This window comes from Pygocentrus nattereri, chromosome 3 (assembly GCF_015220715.1).
Source record: "Pygocentrus nattereri isolate fPygNat1 chromosome 3, fPygNat1.pri, whole genome shotgun sequence".
NCBI lineage: Eukaryota > Metazoa > Chordata > Actinopteri > Characiformes > Serrasalmidae > Pygocentrus > Pygocentrus nattereri.
The window spans coordinates 37529874-37542755 of NC_051213.1; the positions used below are offsets into that span (position 1 = coordinate 37529874).

Below are 12882 nucleotides of genomic sequence, written 5' to 3' on the forward strand. Positions count from 1 at the left end.
ACCATATGTGAAATGCTAATAAAAACAGTAAGCAGTGTTTAGTAAACTCTATTTGACTTATATTAAATTGAAAATGTTCCAGCAACATATTTTACGCTGTAAATACATGTTAATTCCAAATTTGATGCCTGTAACTGGGGGACTGAAGACACACAGACATTTAGTTTTGACAGCAGAAATTTTAACTTTTCTTGTTATACAAATCTTTAGTTGTGCAACTGTACACATCCTTTATGGTTGTGTTGCATACATTTTAAGGGGAGACAGGTCAGGGCTGCAGAAAGGCCAAGCTAGCACCCGCAGCCTCTGATTACAGAGAAATGCTGTTTTAGCACATGCAAAATGTGGCCTGCCGCGGTCATACTGAAATAAGCTTGGACATCCATAAAAAGACATTATCTTATATAGAAGGCAGCATATACAGCTGTAAAACATGTGCATATCTTTCAGCATCAATGCCTTCATAGATGTGCAGCTTACCCACCAATACAATCCCATACCATAACAGACCCTGACCTTTGAACTTTATGCTGGTAACAGTCTAGACAGTTCTTTACTTCTTTGGCCCAGGGAACTTTCCAAATATTTCCATAAATAGTGCAAAAGGTTGACTTATCAGATGACAAAACAAGTTTCCACTGCACATCAGTACATTTTAGATGACCTGGAGTCCAGAGAAGTTGGCAGCGTTTCTGGGTGTTCTTAATATATGACTTCCACTGTGCATAGTGCAGTCATAACTTGCATTTGTGGATGTAGTAACGGACCATGTTTGACAGCATCAATACATTCCAGAGCCCATCCAGAGATATGCACCAGAGAAGGATGCTGTTTTTTTAATGCAGTGCTGTCTGAGGGACTGAAGGTCATGAGCATTCAGTTGTGGTTTTTGGTCTTTCCCTTTACACACAGAGATTTCTCCAGATTCCATGTATCTGTTTATGTTATCATGCAATGTAGAGGGTGAAATACTGAAAATCCTTGCAATCACTGAAGAACTGCTGATTTTTTTGCTATTAACATAAAAATATACACACCACAGGCATATTACTTTGTGATTTTCATATATAAAAAGTTACTGGATTGCATATTCCACCTTGGGTTTTGAAAGCCTTCCTTTATTGAGCAACTGGACTGTTCCCTGGCTCAGTCAAGCAAATTAGCTTTTTGGTTTTCAAATTTTGCAAGTACTAATACATACATACATACATACATACAAGTATGCAGCTAACATAAACCTCCTGAAAAGTCATGTTTACATTTCTATAGAAGTACACATTCTGAATGACAATTTTTACCTTCTATTGAGTTGTTAACCTCTTGAATAAACAGCTGGAGCTTCATGACGAGAGTTGCCGCATGTGCATCTGCTCTGCCGGGCGCTTCTTGCTGAGCCACTTTAAATGCGCCATTCACCCACTCCTTCACATCAAAATCATCCGCGAGAAACTTTGAGAAATCCATGTTTAAGAGCTCTGCACTGGGAACCACTAGCTACCTCATCTCAACCATCTTCAAAAGCTGCTGGGTGCAGAGAGAAAATGACAACATATTGAAAATCTGAAGCAGGTTGACAAACAGCATTGTATGAGTACATGCACTCCTAAAACATTAGCATAAAGGATTAAAAGTTTTTATTCCAGTAACCCAGCTTTGCTCATTAATATGGAAGCCTTCAACAGCAAAACAGAAAAAGTTATTTTTTAGTTATTGTTATTTTGTTTTTTTTTTGCTCAAGGAAGTCACTACTCCATCTTAGTGGATTATTATTTCTACTTACTATATTACTGTTGACAATTGATAATATTCTGCATTTAAGGTCTTGCCACATGAAATGAAAGGCACAATGCCTCTACAGGACATTCACCACTACAAGGCACCGCTTACTAGCAGACACTCCCACCGCAGGGCACTAGGGATTGAAAGTAACATTTGTATTGGCAAAGCATGTCTTTTATTCATAACTACATCATGTATTGTTTTGTATTTAGACACCATGATGTGTCTTGAAAACATTACAACAATAGGCCATTTACACAAAATGTGCTGAGATTCAAGTTTCTCAGACTGGGAAGATCTTGATATGCTTCATAATGAAAGGCCCTTTATATGAACATTTTCAATTAATACAAATAAGACAGTTTGCTTGTTTATCCATCACTATTTTGTTTTAAACTACTTCTCAAACTCCACCCATTAGTATCTAAGGTTAAGCTAAATGTTCAGGTCTGCTGTTAAAGAACAAGACAGCCCTGTTAGTCACTGGTGCACAAATGGAGCAGTTTCTTTATGAGGATCCCAGTAAAAAATTCAGCAATCACAATGGGACCCAATAATATCGAAAAAATTATGTTGGCTCTTTAACTTATATTCCATCTATTTTTCAAAATTTCTGATTAATTCAATGGTTGACATGCAAACAGGGTCTATCAGAGTGGTTTGATGTGAAATTGTTTATTGCAGAGAAACATACAGACTCTAATTTCTTTCATTTTCTTTGATCAGGGGTGGAACCAATATGCGTACAACAAAAATACAGCCAATTCATTTACTATCCAAAACCACCAGTGAATTTACCTGTGTCTTTTGTGTTTTTATATGTAATGTTGATAATGATAAAATAGTGTGAAATCTAAAAAGATGTTTTCTCTGGCGACTATTTGGCCTCACTACACCCTACATGCGCCCTCTCTGCCATTACTGGATTTTAAATAGCACATTTGGACCATTTTTTGATCACAAAACAAGATCTCAGACATCAAGCAGAGTATTTATAACCATTTCACTCAATAACCTTTTGTGAGGGAGCATCAAGAGGCATTCAACTTTTCAGACATCTGGCTCCTGTCACCACCACTGTGAACAAATTCTGAGTCGGCAAGTTTCTCTAGAACGGAGCATTTCACATCAAACCACTCTGAATGACTTAGTTTACATCTTAACGACTGTATTAGGCAGAGAATTTTAAACATCGATGGTATTCCCCTTTAAACAGTATTTTCTCTGACTTGCATTTCAGGGCTTCCGTAACTTCAGCCTTGTTGTTGGGCACTGCAGGCAGAAAATGCAGCTGTTCTGTTGCTCTTCCATTTTCGCGAAACCTTTATCACGAGTTAGCCTTAATAATGCAAACTTATGGATAAACCTAATATAACATACATTCATAAAAGAAGATTAACTGCGGTCAGGAAAGTCACCTGCAGCTGAAGCTCCGCTCAGTCAATCCTGTAATTCTTCCCTATTCCGGGTTTGGACACGAACAGAAAATAAACGGCCCAGGAGAAAGAAATGACCATAACAACCAGGTACAGCTCAAGCAGGGCGACCGCCTCCTCCAGCGTTAGAGGTTCAGTTCACACAAATTAAACTTTAAAACAGGCATTAAAAACAAAGACGTGTCGAAGAGAAATGTTTACAGCGAGTGTTTGTGTCCAAGTTGCCGCGTTCGGGAGGAAAACGCGACTACTGCGAAGTAGCGTTCCTATCGATGACTTTTTTTGTGTACACGAATGGATCATCCCCCTACAATTAAATACCTAAATACGTTTGTTTGCTTTAAGATATATTACTAATATTTACCATTGTTCAAATTCATATCTAGACAGTAGAGATGATCTGTAAGGACTGACATGTGGGATGGCGCAGAGCCTTTCTAATGACGTGGCTGAGTGTTACATGTAAAACGGGTCGTGTTCAGTCAGCTGCTATCAAGGCACATCTAGTTTTAATATATTTATTTTTGACGTTTTGTTACTTTGGATTCGGTAGAAGTGAAAGTAAGTTACTGTTACTCTAATGAAATAATGCCTCACGGAGAAGTTAGATTACTGTTAGATTAGTGAAATAATGGTAGTAAATTTATTATATGCATTATATGGCATTATTGATTGGAACATTTAGTTTTGCTAATTTAAAGGCTTTAGTTTTCATTTTTCATTTATTTCAGGAATAAATTAGAAGATATCTTGACATAATTTTGATACCAAAACTAATAAAACAAGGATGAATTTAAAACAACCAAGTAAATTAACTGACTTAATTAAGCCATCAGGACATAAGCAGATAGGCTGTTGTGTGTAAACACATTTTTCACAATATTTCAAGATAAAAGTACTTTCACTCCAACAAAAAAGGAGGTCACATGATGAAATGTTTCAATACCAACTGATTAAACAAGCAAAATCAAGTGTGCTTCACTTTGGAGTGAAAACCTGCAGCTATACTGGCCCTTTGCAGATAAGATTGGACACCAATGATTTAGAGCATGCACTGGTGCACATTCAAACTTTCAATCCATACCCATTTGCGTTTGTAAGCAGAAGAGGGGGTGTTTTATTACAGTTTAAATTTGATGAATTTGTGAACAGAAATTCTTTCTTTTGTATTTTGTGGAAGGAGATAAAGACTAATTAAGGGCTGGTCTTGAAGAGAACTTGATTTTTTGGGTTTTGAAATGGACCCAATCTCGCTTTCATCAGGACTTGGTCTTGACTCGGTCTCAATTTCATTTGGACTGGGTCTTGACTTGGTCTCCCTTTCATCAGGATTTGGTCTTGACTCGATCTCACTTTCATTAGGACTTGGTCTTGACTCTGTCTCACTTTTATTTGGACTGGGTCTTGACTCGATCTCGCTTTCATTAGGACTTGGTCTTGACTCCTTCTCAATTTCATTTTGACTGGGTCTTGACTTGGTCTCGCTTTCATCAGAACTTGGTTTTGACTCTGTCTCACTTTCATTAGGACTTGGTCTTGACTCCGTCTCACTTTTATTTGAACTGGGTCATGACTCGTCTCGCTTTCATTAGGATTCACTCTTGACCTTGTCTCACTTTCATTTGGACAGGGTCTTGACTCTGTCTCGACTAGTCATGGTGTTGGACTTGTATTGGAGACGACAAAGGTGGTCTTGGCTTCTAATGGCTACTACTTGGCCCTTATGCTGAATTTGGTTAACCTTCTTGTTTGGGTCCTAAGCATGCTGGGCTGGAAAGCACAGAACACTGATTGGTCAAATACAATCATTACAGAATTATCACTGAGTTTGTGGGGGAAAAAAACAATAGCTAACCAGAATTGCTGTGAAAAAAACAAATAGCAACTAAAATGTAAATCAGAGCTGGAAGCTCCTCCATTGTTGCTCCAGTTGTTTGTGTTTACAGTTAATTACAGTTACAACTTTGCATCTGTGCAATGGGAAATGGACACAGGTACTCAAGCAGGGTACAGATAGTTCTAGTGTATTGGGAAGCGAGGAGGCAGATGCACGTGCTGAGATAAGCGTCTTTTATCATGGGCAAATCCAGGGTCACGGTCAAAACGGTCCAGGGTCAATGAGTCAACACGGATAGAACGAAAGTTAGACATGATGACAAACAATAAACAGGTTCAAACAACACGTCAAACGAACAGCACGATCAAACACATCGGACAAAGCAAACCAAGCAAACAAATACCAGGTGCAAACACCGGGCTTATAAAACAGGGATAACGAGGGACAGGTGAAAACAATCAGGGGCAGAGTCAACAAACAAGGGGGCTGAACCAAAACAAATGCACATGGAAGATCCAAAACACAAAGCACATGAACAGGACTGGGAGGGGCCAATCGTGACATCTAGGTTCAGATTTGTGACTTTACAGTGCTGTACTGTCTGGTGGAAAAACACAGTTAACCTTTTCATAATTTTCTGTGAAGGTACAAATGTTGAATGCATTCATGTGTTAAGCAATACCTGGAAAAATGTGTCACGTTCTCATCAACATACAAAACAGCTGGTGAATACTTTGCTTTAAGGCAAACTGCACATCCAACATTAACTAGATCTTTTTAAAAAAGAGCAGAATCCTGAACATCAAATTTCTTATCACAGCTGGTCAAAACCAGAATTTGCAGCTTTCTGATGAAGCGCATGTAATGGCATCAATTCCAGTCTATTCAAAGCTAGTGGCCTCACATATCAAATAAATTGTACTACAGGCTGGACTTTGGGATCTGTAAAGAACACATTTATTTTTAAGTTAGAAAATGTCTATTTCCATGTAAGCTGTCTCACATTTGCTACATTATTACAGATTTTACTGTATCTTGCATTCAAAATCTTTGTACTGAGTAACTGTAAACATATTCTTAAAAGTAACTGTGATCTTGAACTGAGGTGACTCACACATTCAAACACACCATCACCCTGCTAACAATTATTATGGTATGTCTTCAGGGTATAAATTAACACTTTTGACCACAAGCCTAGGTCACAATGTTCTCAAAGTTCAGTAGACATCTCTCAAAAATAGAACAGAAACAAGACATGGGGAAGATGCACCCCTTAAGAACAAAGCCCAGGGGAAATAAGGGCAAATAAATTGCAGAATACGAAGCCCCTAAGATGATATGATTATTTTTTTAATACAGCATGTCCATAAATTAATGTTTTGAAGCCCGAGTTAAGTGTCTTGAAGACATGCAGTTATATATTGAAGCCACGTGGCCATGAGAAGCTTAACTTGTGGCCTCAGTATATTAATTTGTGCCCAATCTTTAATAAGAAATAATCACCTTATATGCTCTATAGTGAAGAAAGAGCGTCTTTATCTATTTCACTCCTATTACACTATGTGTAATAAACTTTGGACCCGCCGGTGTGTCCAGGTCATTTAAGGGGTTAACAAAACAATAACATTCATATTGTAATTAATAAGAGCACCTGTTCATAAATTGCAAATGATATGCATACATACCAGGGCTAATTAAGCATGGAATTAACGATACTCGCACACATATTTACCTCCAACAAGATCATTCTAATGTGTGCATCATTAATAAAGATCGATGTGGCTAGCATCTGCAATGACTCTTAGGTCGTTTTCACACTAGAGCTTTTTTCCAGACCCACAACCGCTTACTCTGCTCAATACATTTGGTCAAATGTGAAAGCTATTTTCAAGCTTGGGAATGGTCCAGAAAACCAATCTGATCGCCCTGAAATAGATGCTCTGGAGGTTACTCTCAGGAAATGGATGAAGCTAGTGCTAACCAATTTGCAAACCTGTGCACCTCTGCAGACTCAAATATTCAGGACAAGTGTGAAAACGCCCTTAGAGGTTCTGTCTCACAATTAAGGCATTGCTGGTATCCCAGATGGTTGGTAGGGTGTTGCTAGGTTGTTGTTATGGTATCCCAGGCGTTTGCTAGGGTGTTGCTAAGTGGCACTCATGGTATCTCTCTTGGTTACTAGGATGTTGCATTGTTTTCCAGGTGGCTGCTAGGGTGTTGCTAGGTGGTCACAATTGTGTAGGCATTGTCATTCGTTTTTCGTTGGTCTCCTGATTGGTTGCTAGAGCGTTGCTAGCTGGTTGCTATGGTATCCCAGGTGGTTGCTAGAGTATTGATATGTGGTTGCCATGGTGTCCCACTTCTGTAATTCTGTGCACAAACGTTTTCCCAATATTAATTCTTTTTTTGCTATACTATTTAAATGCACTTGCATGGTTTGTTACATAAGTAATTACATGTATGTTTGATTTATTTTCTGCCTGGACCGATTCTGCACTTCTGACTGAGTGAAATTTCCCTTTAAAACAATCAGAAACATCACTTCCATCAATCAGTTCATCTGCATGTTTGCACAATATCCCATGCACTTCTAATATGTGTATAGTGCGGACGAGGGTGGGCAAAAGAGAAATAAACAATTAACAAATTATCACAAACACACAAGCATACACAAACTCACATACACAAACACATGCATGCACACACACACAAACACACACACACACCTGAGAGCCTGTATAATTAGCCATGTGGGTGTTGCAGGAGGTCTATTTGTGTTGCGCTGTGTGGAGGTCAATTCTGAGACCTGAAACAGTTATAGGACTTGCTGCAGCTCCCATGCGTAAACTAAATGAGTCAGTGGTAAAACCCTCCTACCTACTCTCAGTATAGTCACCAGTTTTGAACTGACCACACTGTAAACAAAGTTCTGCAAAGTCTGTATTGTTCATTTGCATTGTTAAGGAAACTCAGCTCAGCAACTATGGTTTTAACTAAAGTTTAAATACTGAGTTCTCCCAGCTAGACTGCTTCCTACCAGTCCTGCACTATAAGCCTTGATGTAGTTTGTACTTCAAAAATGAAGTAGAGTTTTTCTCAAATTTGTTACATTTAATCCAGGCAAGTTGTTTGGACTGTCAGACTGAAAAATCGGTTGTGCTTCATTTTGTGAGAAGAGCACACTGAACACCACAAGTTCTAAGCAAGTGTATGGAGTACAGCAGGCCTTATTTTATCCTTGAAATGTTGTTTTTACATGAACAACATTTTCACTTGTTTTCACTGTCACTTTATAATCCAGTTATATGATCTGTTTGGATAGATTTAACATGTTTTAGTTGTTCTAACCATGAAAATGTTCTGTGCATCTGTATATATTAATTCCTTTGGTTGTAATTAATAATATACTGTCAGTTAGCAGTGTAACTCTCAAAGCTCTTTTTCTGAAAAACACATATTTTCCCATGTTTGATAATTACAACTGCATTCACAAGTTGCTTTTGAGCAAAATGTGATATTTATTGGTATTAAATTCAATGAAACATAAAAAATAAGTGTCATAAGTGAAAAAGTAAACCTGAACAATGAAAATGGATCAAATATGTGGTTCATTTTTTTTTTTTAAACATTAAAAGCCAAAGTTACTGCAGTGGTAACTGTCAGTCGAAATGATTACTTAAGCATTGTCTTAAAAGTTTGATTGTATTCTGCACAATGTTTAAATACAAACAACAAGAAAAAAAATAAGAGTTTCAAAACTTAATTCAGGCAAAGAATTTCCTCAGATGATTTGGGTAAACTGGGGCTTTACAGTGAAATAAAGCTGCTATGCTTAGGTTTTAAATGCAAAATCAACATTACACTGATGAAGCAGCAAATAGTAGACAGTAGATCTGCTATCACTTACATCCTCAGAAAGCATGTTCTTCGCCACACTAGGACTGAGTTCTCTTTAATCACTCTTTCAACACACTCGCTATCATCAGATTCATCTGCACGGGAAAGAGGTCCAAAGCACAACCAACGTTGCTAAATGTTTTACTGTACTTTTATTTCCACCAGAGAGACCTCCAAACCCCCAAATCTTAAGCTTTAAAATTTGAAGTTCTGAAACTGAAGGATTTATGCACTATGCATTTGATAGGGGCTCTATGAAAGTCATTATGACAGACTGTAGGAACAGTGAAAGCGGTCTCCTATTACTACTAGTTCTCCTATTATTGTGCTTGTTCTATTACACCTTCACTGTCCTTCCCAAACACATCCATGTATACAGGTATCTGATTCACACATCCACACACTGGTGAAAATGCGGGAAGAGGGGGACATTTTTTTCAATCATGCAAGATCATTTCTGAGGTGGCAGGATTGCTGTTCCAGAAAAGTCCTTTTTGAACGAACATGGGGCAAGCTCGCCACTTTGTGCTTAACCACTGCCCACCTGTTTTCCCGCTTTGTTCTATAATACTTTATACTAACAGTGTCAACCAGAGAAGGATGAGTTCCCCTTCTGAGTCTTGGTTCCTCTCAAGGGTTCTTCCTCTTGCCCTTAGGGAGTTTTTCCTTGTCACTGTCACCACTGGCTTGCTCATGGGTGATTGAACCCAGATTTTCTCTTTTCTTTTTCTTTCTGTCATACTGATTGTTCTGTAAAGCTGCTTTGTCACAACACATGTTGTAAAAAGCGCTATATAAATAAACTTTGCTTGCATGCTTGTGAAAAATGCATCAGAAAAAAATCTAACAGTTTAAAAATAATGTTCCTCAGCAAAGGATTGCAAGGATTTTAAGTATTTCACACAAAGTATAACATAATAGCAATAACGTTTCACAATTAAGCAATAGAACACGAGGGAGTGTGTCATCGCGAAACAACATCACAGCTGCGATTTGGCGGTAGCAACAGCATCTCCGCAGAGCGATACAGTGCTTTTGAAAAAAGAACGCTTCTCAACCAATCAGCTTGCGTGGCTTGAACTGTTGTATAATGCATAATATCATCTGTGCATAAAAGAAAATCTGTGCGTAAAGGCTAAAAACAACAAATGAAAGTCTGTGACCTTCGATCTCACAGATGGCACTGCATTCAAAGCCAGCATGCTTCTGCAATGGATATCACCACATCGGCTCTGAAATATTTTGACAAACCATTGTTACATTACATTACATTACATTTGACTGACGCTCTTATCTTGTCAATAAACACTGTTCATCGCTGCATCCACAAAAGCAGGTTAAGACTGTACTATGTACAGCAGAAGTCATATGCCAACAACATCCAGAAATGCTGCCAACTGCTCTGGACAACATTAATGGTGAACACATTTTGTAGCAACATGTGCTGCTTTTTAGAGGTCGTGTTTATCAGGGACCCCAATGCTCATTTCAGCATCACAACACCAAGCCACATTCTACATGTGCTACAGCAGCACAGCTACGTATGGGTGCTAGACTGGCCTGCCTGGTGTCCAAAATTGTCTCTCATTGAAAAAGCTGTCTTTAAGCTGTAAATATGACAACAAAGGCCCTGCATGGTTGCACAGCTGAGGATTTGTGTAACAGGAGAATGGCAAAAAGTTCCATTTTCAAAGCTGGATCAATTGGTGTTTTCAGTCCTCAAACATGTTTTTTAAAAAGAAAGGCAATATAACACAATGGTAAACATGCTCCAGTCCCAACTTCCTTGGAACATGTTGCAGGCATCTTATTTAGAAAGCAGTCTTCGGGCGGAAGGCAGGATACACCCTGGACGGGTCGCCAGTCCATTGCAGGGCAGACAGACAGACACAGACAGTCACTCACACACTGAGGCAATTTAGCACGTCCAATTGGCCTGACGGCATGTCTTTGGACAGTGGGAGGAAACCGGAGAACCCGGAGAAAACCCATGCAGACACTGGGAGAACATGCAAACTCCACACAGAGAGGACCCCGGTCACCCGGCAGGGGAATCAAACCTAGGCCCTCCTTGCTGTGAGGCGACAGCGCTACCCACCACACCACCGTGCCGTCCAGAATTAATATATATTTATGCAAAACAATAAAGTTCATAACAATACTGTGTTTTTCTACCATTTTGAGTTTAATAGAGGTCAAACAGAATTTACTAATCACTGCTTTCTATTTTTATTAGCATTTAGCTTACTGTCATTTTTTTGGGAAATGGAGTTGTATAGCTGATATAACAAAAAAGTATTTACAATTTAGATATTTACAAGGATTACGTTATGATCTATTATGATGATATTAAAAGCAAAGGCATTAATTGAGATAATAATACAATATTTTATCGAGTTTAAATGTCACTAACAAAACACAAAGAGCTTTAGTTCATAGGCAGAGCCTTATTTTAGCCACACACCTGCCTTTCAGGACGTGAGACTGCATCCCTGTCCCTCATTGCTCTTTGGTGAGTGGTAAATGTGTCCCAGTGTCTGAAAAATTGTGTCAAACATTAAGAATTGTCATTACTGAAACATACATTTCTGCATTCAAGTAAACATTTGCATTTTAATGAAAAATCTGAGGATTTTATGTGTGTAAATCTATTTAAAGCTGTGTTTGCTACTCATGTTCTGGCTAGTGTTTTTCTCAAAATGAATTGTCACTACTGAAACATTTGGAAAATTTACGGTACTGGTTGTTTTGGTAGTGACAAAATGGAATGTGCAGTAATTTATTTTAATAAAATAAGCATAATTAAAGTACAGAATCAGAAGGATTCTAGTCTAAAGTCCAAGTCATTTAAAAGTACAAAATGTATGATCAATTCTGACCTAATCAGTTCTGTACAATGATACATATAACCGCTAATATCTTGCATTTTCCATAAGAAGCACAGTGTTGTTAATACTTGCTAAAACAGAGGGCGTCTGCATAAGTGAAAACACATCACACATCACACTGAGCTCTGCCAAAAAGTGAGTGTGCAGCAGTGCTTTGTGAAGCAGGTAGTCTAACAGCTAATTTGTTTGATTTGTATCAACATGAAGTGATTATTATCTGTTCACACAACAAAGTGATCACACATGTATTTCCTGTTAATAATACAGTTTGTTTTAGAGGTTTTTAGAACACGTCATGGACCTGGCTCGTAACTCACTCACTCACTAACTCACATTTAACAAGGTTGTCCACAAAGGGGTACTATGTCACTCCAGTAACTAGAGAGAAAAAAAATTGTGTCTACTAAGCACTGTTTACGCAAGAGAAGTGTGTACTTTCTGAGATTTTACATGTTGGTGCTTCGCATCAGTGATACTTCATGTCCTTGTTGTGTTTTAACATTGACATATGAAGCAACAAATTTAATCAGAATATGATAAATTACTGTACCCTCTTTACTCAGTTGTGTGTGTGAAATCTGCAAATTTTATATGGTTCAAGCATTGTATGTAGGCCAAATCCTCTTAATAGTGGTCCCACCCAAATTTGTGCCCTGCATTCAAATAAAAATAACATTATATAAATAGTCATCTGGATGACTGTTGTGAGCAAGTGGCTGGTCTCTTATAGCACAAATATGCCACTAATTAAGAAGCAAGTAAGAATGATATCCAGCACTCATAACTAACTACTACCATAACAATCGGACGTAAAGAACTAAAGACTAGTACAAGTAAGGATTTCACTTAAAGACGACATAGAGAGGGTATAGTAGAGATGAAAATTAAGACCAAAGGTGACCGAAAATACTGTAGTTCGACTTTAAAAAGCAATTTAAATCCAATGTGTTTTCAGAACACAGTAACATAAAGCCCCTCCAGACTGTATGTGCTACTAAAACTGAATGTTTACTATGTTTATTACATCCTTATCTCCTCCAAAAAA

At 38.1% G+C, this 12882-nt stretch overlaps 1 protein-coding gene across 2 annotated transcripts in view; it reads right to left on the reverse strand.

Moving 5' to 3' along the window:
- The window catches only part of cog7 (component of oligomeric golgi complex 7), a 30514-nt gene extending 26954 nt beyond the window's left edge, over positions 1–3560 (reverse strand). Inside the window, exons 1-2 of one of the 2 annotated variants that reach the window (XM_017700769.2) lie at positions 3198–3560; positions 1299–1521 (exon numbers count right to left, since the gene is read on the reverse strand). In XM_017700769.2, the coding sequence (XP_017556258.1) occupies positions 1299–1464 (166 nt within the window). In that variant the 5' untranslated portion in view covers positions 1465–1521; positions 3198–3560. Of the gene's footprint in view, positions 1–1298; positions 1525–3197 lie in introns of both variants that reach the window. The other variant, XM_017700768.2, reaches the window with a different exon arrangement.
- Between the last annotated feature and the right edge of the window lie 9322 nt (positions 3561–12882).